This window comes from Suillus fuscotomentosus, assembly GCF_016647785.1.
Source record: "Suillus fuscotomentosus strain FC203 chromosome Unknown F5891scaffold_20, whole genome shotgun sequence".
NCBI lineage: Eukaryota > Fungi > Basidiomycota > Agaricomycetes > Boletales > Suillaceae > Suillus > Suillus fuscotomentosus.
Genome location: NW_024539532.1, coordinates 527,014 through 551,124, shown reverse-complemented (window position 1 = coordinate 551,124; position 24,111 = coordinate 527,014). Strand labels below are relative to the sequence as shown.

General features: G+C 45.3%; 7 protein-coding genes across 7 annotated transcripts; all 7 read left to right on the top strand.

Moving 5' to 3' along the window:
• Window positions 1-493: 493 nt before the first annotated feature.
• On the top strand, window positions 494-2,770 carry F5891DRAFT_1187269 (uncharacterized protein; the record flags this gene model as incomplete). Its single annotated transcript, XM_041366810.1, has 7 exons — window positions 494-670; window positions 723-879; window positions 935-1,113; window positions 1,166-1,217; window positions 1,277-1,822; window positions 1,876-1,920; window positions 1,968-2,770. The coding sequence occupies 7 exons, from the start codon at window positions 494-496 to the stop codon at window positions 2,768-2,770; spliced, it is 1,959 nt and encodes a 652-aa protein (XP_041227369.1).
• Window positions 2,771-3,237: 467 nt separating this feature from the next.
• On the top strand, window positions 3,238-5,824 carry F5891DRAFT_1187268 (uncharacterized protein; the record flags this gene model as incomplete). Its single annotated transcript, XM_041366809.1, has 3 exons — window positions 3,238-3,348; window positions 5,256-5,389; window positions 5,440-5,824. 3 exons carry the CDS (start codon window positions 3,238-3,240, stop codon window positions 5,822-5,824), a joined length of 630 nt encoding a protein of 209 aa, XP_041227368.1.
• Window positions 5,825-6,967: 1,143 nt separating this feature from the next.
• F5891DRAFT_1221419 (uncharacterized protein) lies at window positions 6,968-7,795 on the top strand (the record flags this gene model as incomplete). The annotated part of the gene is made up of 3 exons (XM_041369433.1): window positions 6,968-7,331; window positions 7,386-7,562; window positions 7,615-7,795. The coding sequence occupies 3 exons, from the start codon at window positions 6,968-6,970 to the stop codon at window positions 7,749-7,751; spliced, it is 678 nt and encodes a 225-aa protein (XP_041227367.1). The 3' UTR covers window positions 7,752-7,795.
• Window positions 7,796-10,673: 2,878 nt separating this feature from the next.
• On the top strand, window positions 10,674-11,645 carry F5891DRAFT_1187266 (uncharacterized protein; the record flags this gene model as incomplete). Its single annotated transcript, XM_041366808.1, has 2 exons — window positions 10,674-11,256; window positions 11,311-11,645. 2 exons carry the CDS (start codon window positions 10,674-10,676, stop codon window positions 11,643-11,645), a joined length of 918 nt encoding a protein of 305 aa, XP_041227366.1.
• Window positions 11,646-14,130: 2,485 nt separating this feature from the next.
• On the top strand, window positions 14,131-15,883 carry F5891DRAFT_979277 (WD40-repeat-containing domain protein; the record flags this gene model as incomplete). The annotated part of the gene is made up of 8 exons (XM_041376863.1): window positions 14,131-14,235; window positions 14,334-14,409; window positions 14,459-14,750; window positions 14,825-14,917; window positions 14,968-15,027; window positions 15,080-15,353; window positions 15,409-15,603; window positions 15,653-15,883. 8 exons carry the CDS (start codon window positions 14,131-14,133, stop codon window positions 15,881-15,883), a joined length of 1,326 nt encoding a protein of 441 aa, XP_041227365.1.
• A 991-nt stretch (window positions 15,884-16,874) lies between these two features.
• F5891DRAFT_979276 (uncharacterized protein) lies at window positions 16,875-19,065 on the top strand (the record flags this gene model as incomplete). Its single annotated transcript, XM_041376862.1, has 8 exons — window positions 16,875-16,941; window positions 17,002-17,018; window positions 17,065-17,499; window positions 17,545-17,750; window positions 17,896-18,080; window positions 18,129-18,304; window positions 18,716-18,820; window positions 18,868-19,065. The coding sequence occupies 8 exons, from the start codon at window positions 16,875-16,877 to the stop codon at window positions 19,063-19,065; spliced, it is 1,389 nt and encodes a 462-aa protein (XP_041227364.1).
• Window positions 19,066-22,531: 3,466 nt separating this feature from the next.
• On the top strand, window positions 22,532-24,013 carry F5891DRAFT_1144334 (uncharacterized protein; the record flags this gene model as incomplete). The annotated part of the gene is made up of 3 exons (XM_041364973.1): window positions 22,532-22,606; window positions 22,665-23,389; window positions 23,445-24,013. Exons 2-3 carry the CDS (start codon window positions 22,729-22,731, stop codon window positions 24,011-24,013), a joined length of 1,230 nt encoding a protein of 409 aa, XP_041227363.1. The 5' UTR covers window positions 22,532-22,606; window positions 22,665-22,728.
• Between the last annotated feature and the right edge of the window lie 98 nt (window positions 24,014-24,111).

The following is a 24,111-nucleotide window of genomic DNA, read 5'->3' as shown; positions in this document are numbered from 1 at the left end:
TCCGGGTATCCGACGCACCATTTATGGGTGAGAAGTGGATTGAGGCCTACTTTGCCTATGGAAATTTCGTCATAGACCGGTTTACCCCTTTCTGGGTATCCGATGCACCATTTATGGGTGAGAAGTGGATTAAGGCCTACTGTGGCTAGAAAATTTCGTCATAGACCATTTTACCCATTTCCGGGTATCCTATGCACCATTGATGGGTGAGAAGTGGATTAAGGCATGTTGTGGTGCATGCAACATAAATAAACTACCTCTGATTGCGACAGCACATGCACCGCAACAGGCCTTAATCCACTTCTCACCCATAAATGGTGCATCAGATACCCCAAAAGGGACGAAATTTCCCAGGCACATTGTATTCTCACAGAAAATCAATTTCCGGTCACGGGGTGTTGCTGCTTGGCTTTGTAAGTGCATTGTTGCTGCAGCAGTGAGCACTCACTGCAGTCACCACTCGAGACACTATCACTCTTGTTGTCAATGTCAGATGTCTGGACCGCTCCGCCTGAAACTCAACTGTATTGTCTTGGGCAATAATCCTCGCCATATTTTCCCGGTCGACATTGAGCGGACGGAGATTGTTGGCGACCTCAAAGAGGTCATCAAAGACAAGAAAAGGCCGGAGTTTGACCATGTTGCCACTGACCGTCTTGAGTTATGGAAGGTGAGTGATCTGATGCCTAGGATCGGATGTTGATAATCTGATATTTTGGAAGGTCGACCTGCCTATCAACGAGATGATTGAGCACAATCTCAACAATCTTACACTTGACCCAACAAAATCCCTATCACCTGTGGATGAAATGGTAGAGATTTTTCCCGATGCTCCTCCACGCAAGTATCTGCATATTATTATCCAATGCCCGCCTGCTGGTGAGTTGTCCTTCAATATTGCTACCCTTTCCTCACTGATAGTGGTCCAACTTAGTGTCTTCCGGACCGCTCCACCTGAAACTCAACTGTATTGTCTTCGGCGATGATCCTTGCCATATTTTCCCAGTTGATGTTGAGCGGATGAAGACTGTTGGTGACCTCAAAAATGTTATCAAGGTTGCCAAGAAGCCAGAGTTTGACCATGTTGCCGCCGACCGTCTTGAGCTATGGAAGGTGAGCGATCTGATGCCTACGGTTGAATGTTAATAATCTGATATTTTGAAAGGTCAAGATCAATTTGAACAATATACAGTTACGGAACGCGATCATGGACGGAGGTGTCGAGCTGCGCCCATTAACTGAGCTGTCCGATGTGTTTGCAGACAACACATTCCAGCTGTTGATAGGCGAATCACGTATCTCAAGAAGGGCGCGGGTACTCCATCGGCCAGTGCAAAACCATCCGCATTCTCTACGAAGCAGGACCAGCAAGAGTACCTTTGCAATCGTCCTCGCAGAGCTGCGGACCCTGTTCCCATTACTCTTCTCGAGCCTATCTTCGCCGAGTTCGTGGATGATTGTCAAAAGTATGAACCAACTGTCCATGATAACGACTTTGTTTTGCAACTTTCAGAAAAGATGGCCTCCTTCTATCCCAATGAGCTCACGTGGATGAATACATTCTGGCAAGTGCTCCGGGACTACGGTATTATACTCAATGCTTCTATGGTTGGCTCGACCGGATGTACGACGGACGGACATCTTTTGTCTACCAACAGACAGTTTGTGCTGATGATAATTGAGGGGAAGAACGAGATCGGAAGTGGCGCTGCCAAACCATTTATGGAGGCGATGCTGTACTACCATAAGTTTATGGAAGACTCGAAGATTGAGATGGCAAGGCTCCGGTCTTTCATTCCATGCATCCATATCATTGTCTTCGGTTAGTTCATTTCACCAGATTAATTGCTGAAGCTTTTTATTGATCACAAATAGGGGCATGCATCGGCTTTTCAGGCTCTGTTTTTACTGAAAAGTCCAGTCCGATGTCCTGGTCCCTATCATTCCTCTGTTTTGGCATTCAACAGACCTCCATATGCAAGTGATGGCAGCTCGTACTTTTGGGGCTCTCAAAATTGCCGTCGAGAAACTTACAAAACTATACTCCCGTCCAATCCTGTCCCTCGAACCCGAAGATCCATATCTTAAATGTCCTTACCCTCAGAGTTATACCAATTCCACCGGTTTCATTCAGGAATTCCGGTATGATGAGACTCAAATCCTCAGGGATCGACTTATTTTCTTCGGGGAAACTGTCGGCGATGCGGCTGGGAGCAAGATATGCATCAAGTTTGTCAGGCACTATTCCCCTCAGGCTCACGAATTCTGTGCCAGCAAGGGGAACACCCCCAAACTTATCGCCTACAATTCTTTACCCGGCAGCTGGAATCTGGTGATTATGGATGCCCTTGATATTGATAATGATTGCCTTCCGCAACGACCTGGCTCATATCGACTGCTCAGTGAGATAGGTGTTTTGGACCGTCAGCCGCTGAAGGAGACCATCACCTGTCTCATCCGGGAGTTACACAATCACAATGACGGCTACGTGCATGGCGACCTTCGAGATACCAATTTCGTTGTGCGAGATGACAAACACTTCATGCTGCTTGATTTTGATTGGGCCAGACCGATCCAGAAGACGCATTATCCTATGTATGTCAATCGGAAGGATATTCGACGGCCTGACGGTGCATGGGATGGGCAGAAGATTGTGGTGGAGCATGATTTGGATATGCTGAATTATCTATTTCATCCTGAGCAAGATGTTCGGGAGCCAGCTGCAAAGCGCCGCCGTATATTAAGTGAAGGGTCGCTGATGGTCATTTGAGTCATTTATCATTTGTTGCATTTGCTTAATACCAGTCTGTTTTTTCATCATAAAGCTCACATACAATGACTTTGGGAGAATGGCGACATAGATTAGTATCTGTTGTATTGTAGCTAGCCAATTTGATGATTGCCGATGACACACGCCTTCTCACAAGTCTCAGTGAGGATTCTACTGTACATAAATGGAATACATGGCCTCATCCTCAGCGGATACAGCGATAAAATGATCTCAGAGTGGACGGTACCTCGGAGCCATACAGGATCTTCTGGAAGCAATGGTAGATCGGCCTTTCCTGATGTAGATCCCAAGAGTTTAGCCTATGGTAGCCGTGGTGGTTCTCTACAATAGTCTTACACTCGGTTCACACATATGACTCTCCACAGTTGTCGGAATGCCCATAACCGACGGGTTGATATTGATCCCCCTTCCGTACATCCCATGAATTGCAACATATCCTATCAGCAATGGACCCCGCTATGCCGCCAGCTCTTCCATCCGGAAAATCCCTCGACAATCCGATTGCTGCGATGGCAACAGAACCAGAGCTTGTATCACCAGCACCAGACCCAACGGCTGTGGGTGTGCGAACTCTGCCACACCTCCCCGTCAAGCATTCAAACGCAAGATCTATTTATGGCGAGACCTGGAACCACCCGCCAAATGGGTTCGCTTGGACTACTGGCGCATGTTTTGCCAATATAGTCTCGAGATCCATTGCGACCTATTTTCTTCGGTTCCGATGACCTGCAGGTATTACAGCCCGTCCAGTTGCCCAATATGCGTAAGATATCTGGTCCCATGGGTTTGGGCCATCAGTCGGGCCCGGGTGCCACAGCCTTCCGAGCATAAGACAGGATGCACCTGTCAGTCAGTCACAGATACAACGACGCGCCCATCATTGTTGGGGACATAGTTCTGGGGCCATCAGCCAGGTCTCAGATATGAAGGCCCAACCGTCGTTGATGGGGACCTAGGTATTGGTTCCATCTACATCTGGGACATCCGCCGGTACCGGGTACGATAGCCTGCCCACCGTTGGCTGAGATGAGGTTCAGTTCTAGGCCCATCCGCCGACATCTGCCTGTACCGCGCATGACAGGCTGTCATTCCCCGCGCATCATCACAGACGGTACACGTATGGTGCATCCCTCCGACATGTATATCAACGTCGGATCGGGATCAGCATTCGTATCGAACTTTGTCCCATATTTCATTACTCGTTTCTGTTGCACCAGTTGCATCTGTAATACTAGTCTCTGACACAAAGTGCACTGACTTGGCCAACATTCCCTAGCCGAGCCCTTCCGAGATCCAACACTTGCACTGGGCTTATCCGGAAGCCGCTCCAAGATTATTTGCACATGTACTATGCCGAAGAATATCCTGCTGGGCACAACTGTTGGCCCTTCTGAAATCAGATGCCTATCATGGGCCAGACCACATAACTAGCTGGCCCTTCGAGAATACAATGCAGTCCCATGCCATATATTCAGCTTAGTCGGCCCTTCCGAGATCAAATGCATATTCTCTTGGGCCCATCCGTAGGCCCATCCAAGACTACCCGGCATATGTACTGGGCCAAACAATAGATGGGACTATACGTTGCCCCTCCGGGTGGGATCATATGCATATCCGGTGGGCCGAAAAAACTTGCTGGGCCCATCCATGACCCCTACCAAATCAGTACCACATCCATATACTAATGGCTCGCCCATCACTACCGGAAATTCCTTCATGGTAGGCCCACCCGACTTGCCTGCATATTGGGGCCCACCCCGATCTGCATGAATGCACATGTGCTGGGCCAGTTTGGGCCTTCCGGATATTGGTGCACTGGGCCTAACCCTTACCAGCCGGACCGATCCGCATATTGAATGCGAGGACCAATTGGGCCCTTCCAGATGCTTGTGTACTGAGCCGATCCGCACCTGAATTTGTTATGTGCCCAGGTCTTGCATATTTGACCTATCCGCACACTGAATTGGTATCTACTGGGCCCAAATAACCAGTTGGCCCATCCACTAACCCTTCCCAGTATTGTGATGGGCCCAGGAATGACCGGTCGGCTCACTTGTGCCCTCTTCCGATACTGTCAATTACCAGCTGGGCTCATCCGTAAGCTATTCTGATACGAGCTGAGCCTATTCACCAGCCATGCCTGATACTATTTTGGGCTCAAAATTTTCCTGTTGGCTCTTCCGACATCAAATTTCCCCAAGAATAAGTAGCTAGGCCCATCCGTACCCCCCTTCCGAGATATATAACTGGGCCCATGTACCTTGTGGCCCATTACAATTGTCCCATTCATGCTATGGCATCGACACTTGGCCCACCCGCTAGCATGGGCGCTATTCCACACTGTGGGCCCATCTGTGCATAAGCACACATGGGCCCACATTGGATGGCCTGCCTAACTGGGTCAAATCTCAACCTTTGGCTGTCCAACTAAGTCGAAAATAAAGTACTGAATTATGTGATGAAGCAAGCTGGCCATGGCAATGTAACGGGTGGCATCTACGAGACTCAGCCTGGTGCATTAGCCGTAAAATGTCCTGCTTGTCCACACCCTGGCATAAACTTGCCGGAGGACTGGAACAAGGTGGATGAATCAATGAAGTAGGTTTTTTTCTTGATTCGCTGCATCCGTTAAATGTCCCCCCTCATAGATTTCTGTATTATCTAATTATCGCTATGGATGCCAACTTCCGCCTCAAGGACAGGGCTCGATCTTCTACAAATGCTGATCCTGGGCTGCACACGGGTCTGGCGTACTTCGTTCCTGAAAAACCTTATGCGGAGTACATACTCAGGAATGCAAGTCAAACCGATGTAGGTTTTGAAAAAGATTCACTCTCGATGCACATGCTTACGGGGCACCAACCCACTAGATTAGCACTTGTTCAGGCTTTAGGACATTGGCGCATGCTGAATCTAAGTATTCGAGTGGGTTGCGAGCGACTGGTGTTGGCTTATGTCTTTGTGCACGCCATGAATTTGTTCGACCTCAAGGAGTTGGAGACCTTCAAAAGGGTGAAAGGTATTTGCGTTTAAAAATGTCTATATCCAACTGTCTAATGAAGAATTTAGATACGCTAACTGTTAAGACCATGCACAAAGGGTAGGACTGATTCTGAGGGGCTTGGCTTCAGCTCGTGCGCTGCGCCCCTTACCCGAGTATGTGCCCTTAATTTCAGATTGGTGTCCAAGGAAAGTCCGAAGACATCCGAAGACATCCGAAGGACATCCGAAGGTGCAGGAAACTTCGGAAGGACTTTCCGGATGAGTGCGGGAAAGTTCCGGAGGAACTTCCGGAAATTACGATGAGGTTTCATCCTGATACAGATATGTATAATGGCTACTCGGGACTTGTCCTGAGTAGAAGTAAACAGAGGAAAGGCTGCAAGGACAAAGTCCGAAGCAGAATAGGTCAGGAGGACCACGGGAAAGATCTGGATGAACTTCCGGAAACTACGGAGGATCGGATGAGCGGATGAGCAGAGTATCAGATAAGCAGAGCTCCGGCCTAGGAAGAAACTCCCTAGGCCTGAGATGGATAACAACTAAGTTGGAAGACTAGAACTGATATGAGGACTTAGAGTGAAGACTAGTGCGAGGACTAATATGATATTCAGACTGAGGTACTACAAGACATATACACGAGTTTATATACTAAGAGAAATAACGGAAGGATCAATAAGCAGAGTCCGAGGCTATGTATGAAGCATATGCAAAGGTTGACAAACACAAGTCGGAAATGAACATAGGTTAACAGATCAGTAAGCATACCGGTAATAGATATAACCAAGATACCAGTAACAAGGAATACCGGATAGGCTGTGTTAACATTATATGCACAGGAAATGAATTACAAAGCTTATCGTATATCGGATAGGAAACAGATCTATACATCGGATCGGACCGGATCGGATATAGTCCAGATGAGATGCGTGGATATATAGGATGTGGCATTAGGGCAACGGGACAAGGATGAATGATGCAGGCTAGCTGCGAAGGATAAGGGATCTGGATGTGGACATGCGGATGTGGATGTGCAGAGGTGCAGGGATCCGGATGGGTACTGGAGACATGGATAGGACATCTGAAGGTCCGGATGAGGCGTGGGAATATTATCGGATGTAGGTCCAGAATACAGGATATGACACTAACATGGATTTCATTTTCTTCTCGTCCATCATGCCTCTCCTCCTTCTCTCCGTTGTCATCTCTTACGATATCGCTTGCCAGTGGAAAATCAACCTTACAAAGAGAATGGATGACCTTCCAGAACACCCTCAGATTTTGGCAGCTGTCGCTCTTGCGGCATTTATGTTTGGAATCCCTAAGTTTCACTGTCCTGCACATGAGGAAAAATGTGCAATCCCACATTCGTTGAACCTCATGCCAGGCGTAGGACGGACTGATGGTGAGGGAATTGAGCGCAATTGGGCAGAGATGAATCATGTTGCGAACAGCACGAAAGAAATGGGCCCCGGTTCTCGACACAATGTCCTCAACGACCATTTCGGATATCACAACTGGAGTAAATATACTGGACTAGGTAAGATTTTTTTTCTATTTCCACCTATACAATGATGATTCAATTGATTTACAGGACTCTCGCTACGGAGAAAACTTCTGAATGCCGTCAAGGAGCACGCTCGTCACCAGTCCTTTTTGCGTGACTTTGATGAAGTGATTGGTGATATCCATCGAGGAGAATGGACTGCAATGATCAAGGCTTGGGAATGCGATAAATCAAATCCAAACCTATACGTGCTCAGCAGAATTAGTAATGTTCATATATTTAATTTTTGTCATTGAAGCTGACTCTGGTATAACAGATCTTTCAGAGGCTCAAGTACGTATTAATCTTGCAGATGAGGAGAAGATTGCTATCAGTAATGGGCATGTACTTCCGCATGAAGCGACTCCCAGTTCCTTCATGAATATGGCCCTGGTTCTTGAAGATGCTCAGTAAGTTTTACTCCTGTAATAGTATGAGACTCCCTTCTGATCATTGTCAGGCAATGAATCAAGGTTGATGTCACATCATCTCTGAGCGCGATGTCTTACTAGGATGTGAAAACAGTAAAATTCACCAATTTTCAGTATCCTACCATGGTCAACGGTTCAGACAAATACCAACAGTCAATAATGTGGTTGTTCGTGGGAAAAAGTGTGTTGAGTTTTCAAAGGAAGTACTCAGTGACTAAAAGGGAAACAGAATCAGTAACTGGCTTGATGCAGTGCTATGATCCTAAAGAAAGTCAATAACTGGCGCAATGTCTTGTTACTTAAGGGTCTTATATGAAAGTTGTGTATAATGACAACACAATTATACACGGTGAAGACTTCTTGCCAGTCCTTAAGTCCACGGTCTCCGACTTTTCTACTTCGTGGGAGGTAACGTGGTGAGTTCTTGGGAGGATTTAGTTTGTTGTCCTCTTCTTGTGTAGTCTTATACGAAGTTGTTGTGGAATGTTCTGTGTTCTGGATAAATTCGTTAGGTTTGTTTCAGCCTAGTAGGTCGTGTTTCAACCTATGAAAGTCTGTTTCAACTTTGTCGTCCTTAGATGTGTCTCACTTTCCGTTGAAAGGGAGAGTCTTATGAATACACATAAAGCTTAGAATGAGAGCTGTTCAATGGTTATATAGTCAACCCCTGTAAGGTAGTATATAACCTAGAGTAGAATAACGATAATGAAAGTTATATAGTCGACCCCTGTAAGGTAGTATATAACTTTAGAATAGATAATGATATCTTAGATTACCTCAAGGCACTTATATTGGCCTGCACTTTAAGTCTTAGTGGTCTCACACGGTTTGAGATAAGAGTCAAGTGGGAGGATTTTATTTCATGGGTGAAAATGGGGTCCTTTTATACCTTTTGGGAACCCCCTTACTAAGCATGATTAATCAGATGGATTGGTAAGAATGTGGCTTACAAACCAGGTGATTAATCAGCTTATTACTAAGTACATTACAAATACAGTGTAATCTTACAAAGAAATTAGAAACCATGACAAACCATGACTAAACATGTTGAGTCATGTTAAATGTTGTTACAAAGCATGGCCAATCATGACTAAACATGTTGAGTCAGCTTAAATAATGTTACAAACCAGAATATTTCCCAGTCACATGATGTGATGACAAATAAAAGCTGGTGGCTGAAAGAAGCCAAATACAAATAAACAGTCAGAAATAAATAGAGATACAAAACTTGGTGGCTGAAAGAAGCCAAATAAAAATAAACAATGAGAAATAAACAGAAGGTCACATGCTTGATACAAATACAAGGTAAAATAAGCCTGTAAAGTGAGAAATAAAATACCAGACAATGAAATAAAGGAAAAATAGAGAGGTAACTTAGTGACAAAGGGCTAGACAGTCTCTCATATCTTCCTTATCACTCTCTATATATATCTGACATGGTATGAATCACATACCATGCATGACAGCGATGCAGTGCTATGACTTCAACGAATACAGATGTATGTCTATGCAATGATTCTCAGAGCTATATCAATACTCCTTATCTTCACAAACCAATTGGAGATCAAACTAAGCCTCTAACACGGATCAGCCCAAACTAATATGTGACTTTGAAACCACAGAGTACACCCTCTTGATGTAGTCTTAAATGGCCAAGTTCTTAATATTAGTGACTGACTGTTAGTCTTATTTGTCTTCCCTTGCTAATGAAAATATGTATATTCTCCCCACAGAATTGATTTCCTGTGTCTGAAAGAGAACTGGAATATATTGCACTAGACGACTGATAACCATGTACCAGCTAGTGTAAAAGGTATGGCTCAATGGTGGCCTCAAATGTGCTTCTGTATGTCGTGGGAAACAGTGTCAAAAAGTGGAATGAAATAAGCTAATATTTCACTCAGTGTCACTCAGTAATCTTAGAGGTGAGAATCTAAAAAGAGCCTTATGATCACTCTTCTTATTTTCAATCACTCATTCACACTCAAGCTTAGGTAATACAAGAAAATGGGCTCTCTGATAACTTGGGAGCTCTCTTTATTAGAGGGGAAATGAGCCCCTTATATACTACTCTACTAGTGGCTATGCTACTGATTACTAATCTACTATCAAAGTTTCAAAGAATGTCATAGAATTTTCCAGACTATTCCACCAAACTCCAGTGGTATCTAATAGCATATTCTAGAATCTTTCAAGTCATCATTTAGTGGCTGTGCTCTGTGGCTATGTATTAAGCTGTGTACACTGCCTCTGCACTACCTGAATGCTGTACTCAAAGCTTTGTTCAAACTTTGTTGCAATCTGATTGTTAACTTGTTAAATACCATGGTGTGGGTCTTGCATACTTGTCATAATGAAGCTCTACATGGTTGTCAAAAATGTGCCACCAGGTCACATGAGACTGATTATGTAATAAGATATGAAGTACTTCAGTCTTTCCTCTTGGTATTGTAAAAATGAAAGGCTTGCGTAAGCAAACATGTTCAAGATGTAACACAAAACATACCGATTATGTAATATGTATGTCAGGATATGTCACAGAGTATGTTTCAGAACATGTGAAAATGTGTGAGAAAATTATAGGAGGTGTGAGAAATTGCTGACTAAGTGAAGAATTGTAAGTTCGAAACCAATCTTTCAGAAGTATAAGTATTATTTTTGAATGTTAAGTAGCGTTGCACTCATTTTGAGCCCGAAAATACTCAAATAAATTATGAGTGCTACAAAGAAAATTCTAGGCATAACCATAGGCTCATTATGAAGGGTATTACAAGCTCAATATTTGCCATGTTCATGTACAAAACACGTTTTGTGCATATCAGCAAATCAATACGCTAAACTTCACCAACGTCGGGTCACGCTACGACGACAGCTAGACCGCTTCCGCATCATACAGCGGGTATATATGGCAGGTATCGAAAAGTGGATTGAAGAACACGATGGGGACTTGTCTGATGACATTGAGGATGAACATCTCTGGCTACCATCAACACTCCCTGAAAGCGATCGAGAAGAAATTTGTAGGAATGATATTGCTCGCATTGAGGCCAAGCTTCGCAAAGGGCAGTGTCGCGATGCACTCGATAAGCTCCGCAAGCAATTACATACTAAATCTCATTTCGTTAAGCACCGCAATCTCGATTTACGTGGACAACAAGCGAACACTCACGTGACTTCCTTTCTCGCTCGCTTTGACAGCAAAATCAACGCTGCTGCTGCAAAGTATTGTGTTGCTTGGTCAGCATTGCTCGAACTGGTTGGGATCAGTGAGCTGGAGAGGGAGAAGGAATTTCAATGTTTAGAGGCGAAGGATATTGTGGCACCCATTGACACAATGTTGGGTGTCAGGAGTACTACTGGAATGCGCGGAAGGACAAGGTCTGAGCGAGACACATTTCGTGGATTTGGGCAAGGCTATCAGACGACATTGTGGATTTGGCTTGCTTCAGGAGTTTGGGATGATGAAGTTGATGGGGGTCTGAATGATGGTGAGTGTATTTGCTGTTGCATAGATTGACTCGCTTTTTGATGTTAAATGTCAGTGTTGCGTGTAGAATGGGGAAAGTCTCACGCGCGTGCACAACGGTGGAATGAAGAAGTGTATCTTCTCAAGGAGGAAATGTGGCAAACACGACAATTTCTCGCATGGCGTGCAAAAGAGTGGGGATCTGTTGCTACCCTATCGCACCAGGATGCACAAATCGTGGCTGGCGCTGCCGCATATGCGAACAGGCAGGCGGCAATTCAGCGCGTATTACTGGCTCATTTCACTGTTCTCTGGGGCGCCAGAGTTAGCGCGAATGACACAGCCGGTGAGGATGAAATAACCACATATTTCGCTGAAAATGAGGATGATTTTGATGACGACGAGGGGTAGGGGATTGTAGGGGCTTTTTTGTCTATTATTTTGATTGTACCAATATTATCATATTTGTGTTTAATTAGTCATCATCAATGAAACATTTATTTGAAACATACATTTAAATATGATTATTCGTGTGGATACCCATATTACTGGTGTGAACCAGGTGTGGGTGACAGAGTGGCAAGAGCCATGAATTAGGTCAAAGTGCGTAGCTGGTAGTTGCTGTGAATGGTGTCTATGGGAAAACTGGTAGTTACCATTATACTAGGTCTAACCTTACAGCCAAGGGTGAGGAGATGCATAATGGAGTGTACTTGGATTTGCCGCTTTCGGAGTAAGAGATCGTGCTTGGAGAACTGCAGCTTGCGCACATCATCCCGCAGCCTGGACGACTGATCGTCTTCTTTGAGAAATATTTTATTAGGCTGAATATCTGTTAGCTCAGAAAAGCAAAGAAGTATCTATGACCCACCCGCTGGTCATCGTCATTTCTCTTCCTATGAGCAGACTCCCAGGGATTATCAAATAATTGCATTGTGAACTCTTCGCTGACTGATGTAGCGGGCACTGATGAGATTGTTGACAGACGAGAATCTAGACTAGCCAAGGCAGCAGGCCGAGGTGGGTACATATGCATATTTGCTGCTGGACGAAGCTCGTTGAGAGGGTGAGACTCTACAACTGGGGTGAGCGGATCATTGTCATCCGAAAAGAAATAAGACATCAGGCAAGACATCTTGCAGTTCAAATAATTCAGTAGCGCACATTTTATCTCAAGACAGCTCACCTAATGTCAAGTACCTTATTGCAATAATTGAATGCAACTACAACACGACATTGTAGTTACAACTCTATTAGAAAAACAATAAGGCAATATAATGTGTTTGAGCCATATTACGCGTTAATAAGTCATCACTACATATCAGCTAATTCAAATCGTTCTTCGATCATCACCACTACCTCCATTGGGAGTTCGAGCGTATTTAATCAACTAAAAAAAACTGAATTGTACTTTCGTAGTTTATACGTACTTGGATACTGTTATTTTGCATGCCTCTGTCGCTCCTTCGCAGAGGTGTTTTTCAGCTGCATCTGAATCATATCTCCAATTGGCCAACAGCCATCATAATCATCGAGTTCGAAAAAGTGAGAGAGCACCTCGAACGAAGTTAGTATCAAACAGATGTAGAAATTCTAGATGTACCTCTATCTGAACCACATCTAGTGCGGCAGGAGTTTGCGATATCTTGCTCTTGCTAGTGTCACAATGTTTCTCGATTGAAGCGCGCACGCACTCCTAATGTCATTAATTTCAAGGAAGATCTCATTGCTCAAGTGCGATCTCACCTTGAATACCTTGAAACGGTTGGCATCCCACTTGAGTGCCCTTTCTAAGTTGTATCCACCATGGCTAGGACACCCTGCCTCACCATCTGGTTTGGGGATTTTGGATTCATGGGAGGCTAGAGATGATAAGGAAGAACCCATTGACGTCTGACTGATCTGCTCTGTAGGAAATGAGACGACTGTTACGACGTGTGTCGTGTGCGGACTGGGATAATCTAACAGCGACGATCACAACAGTGATACCTCGTGCTGAGAGTCCGAGGTCGGCTCCTACAGAAGAGCAGGAGTTGCGTACGTTCACGGAGGTGAACGATGATAGCGAGTTACAGGCAGAAGGGGTCTCAAGTCCTCCTGAAGGTGCGGGTCTGATGTCGAGCAGGTAGCTTTAGCAAGACAAAGGTTTCGATGGTAAACCCAGTAGGATTAAAGTAAGGAACATCTACTTTAATCTGTCGACCTTTATATAAGGCTACTCTATCGTATCTAAGCTCAGCTTGAAGCTGGGTTCTAAGTGCTTATCTATCGAGTCAGAGATACCATGCATGAGGCAGGCTTCTATCTAGGATAAGGACCGCGAGGCGTCCTTCTATCAGTACATGAGGCAACACGAGGCTTGCCTTCTATCTTGATAACATATATAGGTCTTCTAGACCTATGTCGTCATATCATGTAAGCGATCCAGATCGCTTACCTAATCCGGCATCTTCCGGACTTCTCTTCTATTCGTCAACTGTTCGTCATCTATTCGTCGAGGCCCAAGGGGCCCGGGTATCGTATCGTATCGTTGCCGTGCAGGGTGGCAGAGGGCAGGTCGTGTAGCTGGGGGCTCACGTAGTGACTGTAACAACGACCTTGGCAACTTTGGGGGGCGAGCTAGAAGGGATGGGCATAGCCACGTGAGACATAGCAGTGAACACACGCGAAGGAGTTGGAGTGAGCCCCGTGAGTTTGAGTTTATGAGACAAGAATAACATCTCTTCTTGCCAAGATATCGAGATGAATGATGTTGTCGGACAAAACATTTCTGTATGATACGTCAATAATGGAAGGGACTGGGGAGGGCCTTCAGGCTCATAAAAAGGAGCGACAGGCACAGAGGACAAGGGCATGACTGACCTGATACAACCAGAACCGAAGAGACATTTTTAATATGAGTAGTTTAGTCGGGCGTAGATTGGATGCCCACCAGGATAATGTTGTGAGGCAGGATGTCGTTATCGATTTTCATTCAGTTGTTATGGTCCCTATTGTGACAGTCAGTTTTAAAGTCCTTCAAGACATCAAAGATAGACTTACTGATGCTCCCAATGTTTTTACTTCCCACCAATCATTCCAATGACTATCGCCTCGAAGGACTGCCTTGTCGGGCACAAGAACACCATCAATTGCTTAGCGGTCTCTCGCAATGGAAATATGTTAGCAAGCAGGGGTTAGTTTGATATGCATGACAAAATACAACTTAACTCACCAAGTCCCAGGCTGTGACGGAATGAGGATCTGGGACCTCAAAAGGCGAGTGCAGCTCCCAACCCCACCTCAAACTCCAGCTGTTCGAAATCCGGCCGACCCGGTGACTTGTGCATGTTGGATTACCCGCCATGAGGCAACGCGCAAAATGTTATGTTATGGCACCAGACTGGGTTTCATAGGGATTTGGCACCAGCAGGGGGAAGGTTTACAAGACTTTGACGCAAAAGTGTCAAGAAGGGTCGGAATGGGTAAGGAGATCATGTGTCTCGCATATGACCATACCGGGGACAAACTCGAATTGTGAGTGGGACACGAGACAGACATGTTCAAGTATGGGGGTTTGACTTCAGAGGACCGTTGATACTGATTTTCAGTGTTGAACTCGCTACTACCATCCCACGCACCATGAATTTCAACTGCACTGCAAGTAGAAACATATTAGTCTTCGGCATGTATGACAGTGAGATGTAGGTGTTCGTACCTACCCAATCACTATCAATCTAATATACGATTCTAGACATACACTCAGAGGTACAGATGGCATTGTCATCACCACAAACAGTGCTGGGCCATTGATGTAAATCATATTTTATATCAGTAGTCGACGATCACTTACCATATCACTACAGCGGGTATGCTTCAGTCGACGCAGCTCAAATGTTGTTCCTGATGGACAATGTCACGAATGGATTCAGTTTACATCGCTTGGAGGATGCAGTATGTATCTGTACCTATAATACCAACCCAGTCAAGACATTCCCGAAGCAAGTTGTTTTTGGGAGGAAGGCTACCCTCGTAGTTGGGGGTAGTGACACAGGAGTAATTTACATTTTTGACAAAAATGAGGGAACACTGAAACAAGTCTTGCAACATGCCGACAAGGGCCGAGTACAAACTGTGACGGTATGCTATTTACATGAAATATTAAAAAAAAAAGATCTAATTAACAGAGTGCAAGACATATGATGGCACACACCACAGCTTGATCTTCGGGGCAACGTCTATGAACAACACAGAACCGACCATCTCCATCTGGTGTCGCAAACTGGACAGTGTAGCAAAATCAACAAATGACCATCCTCTGGAATCAGCGCTGAAAAACTTTGTGCGGGGAATAGCCCAGCTAACTATCACAATGGCATTAATAGCATATGTCAGCACTTTCATACAATCACAAGATAAACTGACCCACTAAGCTGCAGGTCCTCAGGACCCACAATACATCGCGTATCTCATTGGCGCCGCTGGGAAATGCCTGGCAAGAATATTCAAAAAAATTTAATCGACCACAGGACCTAACGGATGATGTTTGTCTCTTGGTAGAGAAATACATTGAGGATCAGAAGAGGGGCGAAGGCTTTGAGAGGGTGCGAAGCCCAGTAGACAATAAGAAATATGCCTGGACGAGTGAAGCCCACCATATTAGGCAGTGAGAAGTTGCATGATGAGGACTTGCATGATGAGAGTATGCATGCCGTGATTCTTCTCGGAAATTAGAGAGATTCTATTGGAATAAAACAATGTATGCACTATGTGATTCATGCGATGAATCAGTTCGCATCAATAACAATCTTTTATTGGCGAGTACTACACCATATGTAGAATCTTGTCAGTCTACGAGGCACGCGCATGTGCAAACATATGCTCAACCATATGATTACTATTGCAAAGTGATTCAATTCTCAAGTTGCATTACACATATACTTCCGAGATCAAGGTTAAGCTTATTCTAAATGTAATATTATGTTGTACTCAAGCCAAAGTCAAGTAATTTACTTTCGAAAGTAAGAGAATGAGTCGGGTCCAAAGTCAAGTCTAGTGTCCCACCTTTGACTGCTGGAAGAATGGAAGTCGGAAAAAGGTGAAGTGTTTGAAGGACGCGGGTTGATATACAGAATGACTATGAGATTCAATCTCCGCCCGAAGTCTTGCTCAGCGCCACAGCCAGCTGGGTTTGAAATCATAGTCATTCTGTATATCAAGGGCGTCCTATTGACAAAAATTCCCTTTCCGAAGCCAAGGCACCTAACAAGTGATGCAATAGGATAGAATTCATTCCAATTTATTAACTACTCTACTCTACTGTCTGTGTTATGCCCATAATTTATGTCACTGTATATTGTGGATTGAATGGGGCTTTTTGTTCTTAAGTCTTAGTGTCAGAGGTCCAATTGTCTACCACATCTCCACAATGTGAAGCATTGTCGTCCGTATTTGCTAAGCGCTTCCAAATTAGTTGTTCACTACAAATACGGATCCTTCACGTTAATATCTCTTCTTTCCGTCACCACTACTCCGATATGTTGATAGATAGATCATAGATATCATAGTCTTTAGAATATTGAACATATAGAATTGAGAGTGCACTATGTAAGCTTTTCCGTCGCAACAGATCTACATATGTTCAATTAATCGATGTCCAGAATGTCCAAACGCACGGCATCCGAGTCTTATGATGAACCTACCCCAAAATGTGTCAGGAATCATGAAGGTGAGTTGTCGCATCATGTCGTCTATTTTCTCTCCGAGGACTTGTTTCACGTGTGTCAAGAGGCCATCAATGAAGAGGTATGAGTAAATAGAACACACTGCAAGCCTGTCTGACATTGCATAGGTGGAAGTATCGAAGTACTTCTTAGATCATCGTCCTTTAACTCACGTGCTTCAATCCCGGCTGCCAACGCAGCCAGATTACGACCCTTTCCCTGAGCCTGAATCTCTTCAAATTGGTGACGAGATAGAAGTGTGTGCAGGAGAGTACATGGGGAAATGCGGGATCGTGGTGTGGTTTCCTGTGGGGGGGACCATGCTGTGGTTCCGTACTAGTGACAATATCAAGGATCAGCTTATCAAAGTCCCCGCAGCATGTGTACAACACATTCGACCCTTCAAGACTCTCCTCTTTACCAAGGAAAGAGGTTATGACATTAAGCCCAGAGACATTGTGACTGTCGCCCGTGGGCCAGAGTTCCAGATGAAAGGGGTTGTGCAAAGCGTGGATTTTTTAAATGTGTGCTTGACCCTGATATCTGAGAGTAATCACTCACTTGTAAGTACTACTCTCCTCGACTCAAGCGCCTCTGAGTTATGATAGGTTAAAGTTCCTATCGGATTCGTCATGAAAGTATCCAACGTGAACCCGGACTCATTTTGCAATATCATTGGGAAAAAGGTTTTCATCATTAAAGGTCCTTGGAAGGGTTACAGGGCAATGCTATACCAGCTCGCTCACGATGAATGCTCCATTTCTTTACCCGGGCAAGCGCGTATCACAATCAAATGTGAGGAGGTTGCTACTAGGTGATCACAGTGCATATTTTCTTATTGCTTTTATTCACAACTGTTAAAGGTACGGAATGAGGTTGAATGGTTAAATACTTGAAGGATCGGATATGATTTCTTTCTGCAACATGCAGAGGAAATCGTACATAATGCCGCAACGAAGCAAGACCCCTCCACCTGACCCTGTAGTCCCACCCGAACTTGGCTCCAGCAAGTGGTCTGACTGGTCCAGCCATAACAATATTGATTTGACAGATGGTGTCAAGACATACAACCCTTGGGTTGCTAACAATGCAGAGGATGTCAAGGACGCAATTGCAGACAGAATGGAGAAGCTCCGAAAAGGCAGTGAGTCTCTAACGTAGACTTCTTAACGTTTGGCTTATTTCAATACAGGCCCGTTATCTTGGTTGATGAACAAAGAGTTTGCATTGAAGTTAACTGAGTATCATGTGGTGTTTAAAGTTTCACCAAGTTTCATGGGAGGCAGGCTGCACAATTGTTTTGTGTCGACAGCTTGTCCTGACCCGTTCTGTGGTAACAATGGACCCGCACCTGATGGCTACGTCGCGGTATTTTGCACATCCAACAGTGCCGGAGCCGCACTTCAGCACTACTACATTCCCGCTAGCTGTCATATCCCATGTTCTGGACCCGGACCTATCACACATATCATTTCCGGGTACCCGGATCCAGCTGACATCTATCTATGTCCGGATCCGACCCGCGTCTAACTTCCGTGCCTTATCCCTTTGTATGTTCCTACTCCAGTTAGACTATATCATTTTCCGTACCTCGTTTCATTTCCGCCCTTTATTTTCCTTTGATCTAATCTCCGGGTTCATTTACTATTTTCTGATAGACTAGTGTTTGACTTTTCTATATGCTCCATCCACCGCTTTGTATAGCTTCGGACTTCGCATCTTAGTAGTATATAAACCCTGTAGAATCTATGTACATCCCTAGTTCGAATATTATCTTAGACTCTGCTCATTCCTTCCTCCGTCCGACTTGAGTTATCCTCTCGTCGACCTCCGCTCATCTTAGGATTGATTCCTATAGACTTGTCACCTCCGCCTCTACCTTTGGTAGTCCTCTGCTGTTTCCTTTCTAGTTCGGACTTCGTCCGGATTAGTCTTACCTCTCATTCCCGAATGTCTGCCGGAATTCCCATGCATCGGACATCGGACTCCAGACATCACCCGACGCCCTCCGGACATCATCCGGTAACCTTCGGACATTGTTCGACAGCCTTCAGGAAGTTAGGGGCACGTACTCGGGTAAGGGGCGCAGTGCACAAGCTGAAGCCAAGCCCTTCGGATTTGACCCTTGAGCATGTTCTTAACACTAGCGATCTAAGTCCAGCTCCACCACACAAAAAAAACCAACAGTGTCTCATCCTAGACGGCAATTCTCGTGGTGAGATTTTAACTGTCGCGAAGTGCAACATGAAAAAGAGTAGTGTTGAGATTGCGACTACCGCTAGGACCAGTATTAGTCTGCGGTTTGATCAGATATGCCTTGTGGAGCAACGTAGATTCCGATAGACATCTTGTCATATCCCATATATTCATGCTTCTCTTCCGGACTTCGGACCCTGAGATCCGATCTGGTCCGATGTATAGATCCGCTTCCGATCCGATTTACGATAAGCTTTCTAATTCATTTCCTGTTCATATAACGTTAAACACAGCCTATTCGGTATTTCCTCTTCCCGGTGTTTCGGTTATACTTATTACCGGTATGATTACTGATCCGTTAACCTATGTCTCATTTCCGACTCGCATTTGATAACCTTTGCACATGCTTCATACATAGCCTCGGACCTTTGCTTACTGATACTTCCGTTATCCTCATAGTATATAAACTCGTGTATATGTCCTGTAGTACCTCAGTTCGAATATCATCTTAGTTTGTCCTCTTTCTGTCCTCCGGACTTGAGTCCTTCTTACTCTTGTCACCCTCCGAGACTTCGGATAGATTCCGATAGTCTATATCCTCGGCTCTACCTTCGGGTAGTCTTACTCTGTTAGTTTCTAGTTCGGATACATCCGGATTAGTCTTATATATGTTTCCGATATCCGGAAGACATCCGGATATACTACGAGACCCATCCGGACCTTCGGACGCGTTATCGTTAGTACTTTGAAATAAGGGACAGTACTTGGGAAAGGGGCACAGCGTACGAGCTGAGGCCGAAGTCCTTCGGATCCGATCCTACGAGAGCACGACCTTAACACATCTGTACTATACTCTGCACCCCATACTCGCCAGACTCCCTGTACTCCACAATATTTTATACCCAATACGAGCACCCAATGATTGCCCAATGAACGCCTGATGAACGCCCAACGAGCGCCCTCATCATTTTTCCCGTGTTAAAACTATATGTTTTACTACTGTATTTTGTCTTGCTCAGAAATTTGATTGTGTCGAAATTGGAAAATGCCCATTTTTAGATGATATTTTGACGAACATTTTCTCCGCGCTCAAAACTGTATAATTTATGTCTGATATAAAATTTTATATTTGTTTGTCATTTATTATAATAAAACACTTCAAGTTCAGATCGAACATAAAATTTGGGTCAGCATGGTTTATTTTGCTTTGTCATTTCGCCGTCTGCCGAAATGTGCAGTGTTAAAATTCGAAGTGAAAATGCCTAATCTTCCAATTACATTTTGATTTCAATCTCCCTCAAAGCAAAACTCCGATACCGCCGATGTGTAAAGTTTGCGACACGGTGCCTGGTCCCCGGATGATAAATTTCTATGATGCTGGCTGTCGCAATAGCAAGGCGTTCGCCAGAAGGCGAGTAGCGAACGCAGAAGACACGATCGTAACACGTGATCAATCTTCCTTGTAACTGCCAGGTTTTCGTATCCCACAACTTTTGCTTTTTGGTCCATTGAAACGGTGGCTAGCACTGCACCACAGGGAGAAAAGTCCATGGATATCATCCCGAACTGGCTTTTGATAGCTTTGATGAGAAATTCTCCAGTTGCTCCGTGCCAGGCGATGACTTCTCCCTTCTCATCACCACTTGCTATCAATTGCCCGTCTCGCGACACCACTAATGCCCACACCTCACTCTTATGCCCTGCCATCATCTTCAGCAATGTGCCTGACCTCAAGTCCCACATACGAAGCCAGGAGTCCGACGAGGCAGTGACCATACGCTGTCTATCAGGGAGCACTGCGACTGCGAGCACCGCTTGATAGTGATCTTCAAATGCCCGAATGGGTGTGGTGCTGGGATTGAACCAATGCATTTTGGTGAAGGATTATGGTAGAGTACGGTCAAGATCGACTTGTTAGAGAGATTGCAGCGGTCTCGATCTAAGTCCTGGAGGTGCGTCCACCGAGCGTCTTTATACTGCTTCACAGCATCAGCCCCATCAGAACTCTCAATACATATAAAGCTGTGATGATAAGCTCCTTCGTGTTGCCGCTGATGAATCGACGGACTCTCCTGAATACCATGCATCAACAACAAAGCTATCAAACAGACTCAGTCCTTAGCTTCAACCGTCGAGACACCAAATTAATACGAACGTTCAAGCCCTTGCCAGCTCAAATGCACAATAGCAGTCTTTCAATCTCCACTAGTGGCACGTCCCGAGGCAGGACGCTTTCTTCCCACATGTTATAGTCATATTTATAATTCTTGAACAACAAGTACGCCAATTGAAGTTATTTTGTCCTATACTAAAGTGACTCGACTGAACATCTCCATCTAAGGCTCTTCGCTCTTATGACTTCTATCGCATTCAGACGTGACTGTCACTATATGGCTAGCGGTTGCGTCCACCACAAGCCACTTTAATAAGCATCTGATAGGTGAGTCAGGTGAGTGTGGGGCCACGGGCACTACCGCAGACATGAGTCCCCACCTCGTTTGTCTTCGAACTATCTACTGATGTAGCTCAAAAGTCCAATTCCTCGCTGTCGACGATGGGCATAGCATCATGGAAATGTGTTGATTTGGTCGAGTACGCCGTAGCGAGAGTCATTAAGTACGTCTATTCGATGCTCCCTGGGTCCTCGTCTCACACTTCCGTTGTAGAAAAGATCGCGCAGTCTAGTTATTCGGATGCAGAGAGAGATACCTGAAAAGAACATTGAGAAAGACCATCAGATTCCTTGATTGCTCGGGTGTTCAGGGGGACTATTGGAAAGGACTTGTCGTCCGAAGGTCTGAAATTTGTAAATCAAAACGGAGGTAAAGGGCCGCCGTGAAGGTGACAGCTGTACAGCCTATCGTTCTTCAACGCGCCCACAAGCCCTGATGGCGTGCCAGCAGGTGCCAGCCCAGTGAGAATGATCGCATGCGCCTCTGTACGCGGTAAAACTTTATACCATAACAAACCTTGTTTATTTGGATTGCAACCGGTACGTGTTGGATACATGCCAAAGAAAACAAGAGAGATCAAGCAGAAACCTAGGGATACATGATGATCTAGATTTGAACTCGACGGTTCGGCGGACTTATGTCGAAGGTGATTACATAATTGTCGTTGTCACGAACTCGGTTGAATTTATCGTTTACTGAACCGTTGAGTCTGGCTCTGCTATCAACTTCGTTCAACTACTTATCGATTATTAATTGTGGACTTTGACTTGAAATATTTAACAATGGTGTTTTGCTAGTTTGAAAGCTAGCACAGGTTTGCGTGTTCTGATTCTCAACTTACTTTCGTTTCTATCTCAGCATCCTTAGCCTGCATCATGGCCGACAATGTTGACCCCACCGTACGCAAGGCACCTCCCCGTAACTCTGCCTTGTCTGTTCATTCGGAGGCTGGACTCAAATCCACCTCACTCGCAGTCGGTTCTGCTGTTGTCAGCGAACATATCAGTACTGTTGACGTTGAGTGCGTCAATTCTTCCTTTTGTTCTTGCCACCATCACCCATATTAGTGAATTTTGCAGAGTCAGTAATGTCCGCCCATGGATCGCGAGGGACGTCCAAAACTCTGAGAAGTGTGAGGCAGATATGACGCTGCAAGAACTCCTCGCAAGATGCGCAGGTTCTTATCAATACCTTTCTGTCAGCGAGAAATCAAAGCTACTCGACTTCGTTCGGGACCTCCCACGCTGGTCTGTCTTGCTTCTCATCATGCAGCGGATGGGATACGAACAGTGGGGCCTTAACCGCATGTTTGAGCCTGAGCCCGGATTTTCAGGCAAGGTGATGGTTGAGGATGCCCAAATCGACCTAGAGTTGGATGTAAAGTCTAAGGAGCGCGTGACTCCATTCGGTATACGCGGACGTGCAACTACCGTGTTTTCAGTGAAGAGCGAGGCACTTTCAGGTCTGCAGCGGGATCCTCGTTTTCCCAACGAATCTTCTGAACTGGTGGCCAAGCTCTATTGGCCAGAAGAGACGCGTCAGAGCGAGCCAGACATCCTCAAGAAGGTCTACAAGATTGCACAGACAGATCCGGATGTGCGAGGCCATATCCCAGAGCTGGTCTGGTTCCACAAGTTCAAAGAAACATCCACGTCCAAAATCAGAGTCGCACTAGGACTGAAGGACGCTGAACGGGCCGAACAGGGCAGCCGCGTCTTGTACATCATCGTATTCAGAAAGCTTATCCCAATCACAACGCTTTCTGGCGAGGAGTTCCTTGCCGCGTGGTGGCAAGTTGTGAAGTGTAAGCTTTTTTTTCCCCTTCTCCTGCTCTTCATCATTCATCCACGACTCGACAGGTCATTGCGCCCTCTGGAAAGAAGGCGTGCTTCATCGGGATGTCAGCCCTAGCAATCTTATGGTGTACCGCTTACGCGGTCAATACATAGGCGTTCTCAACGACTACGACTTATCGTCGTTTAATCGTGATGGTCCCAGGGGCCTCGAGCGTACAGGAACGGTACCATTCATGGCGGCAGACCTTCTCACGCCAGACGGCGTCGCAGGCAAGGTCGAGCATGTGTATGCGCATGATGCTGAATCGTTGATCTGGGTCCTCACCTGGGTCTGTCTTCGGTATAAAGAGGGCGAGCTCCTCAGCAGGCCCAGACCACTAGAAGGCTGGCTGAAAGCGGATGCTATTCAATGCCGCAGGGACAAGACTCACTTTTGGTCAATAAAGATCAGAAGCGTGCGTCCATCCACATCGCACGCAGAGACCTGGGATCTTGTAAAGAAGTGCTTTGATGGGATCCACTCGATTTACCTTCCATCAGGGTACCGCAAACTCACCGATGAATCGGCTTTTCAGTTGTTACTTGAGGGGCCTATGCTAGAGCATGAGAGTCGTAGGCGTACTTATAGTTGAGGTAGCGTGCCTCCCTTACAAGTCGCTTTGTAGAATGAACGGTCACAGGCGAGAAGCGGTCTTGGGTACCACTATGACTTTGTAATAAATAGAATACG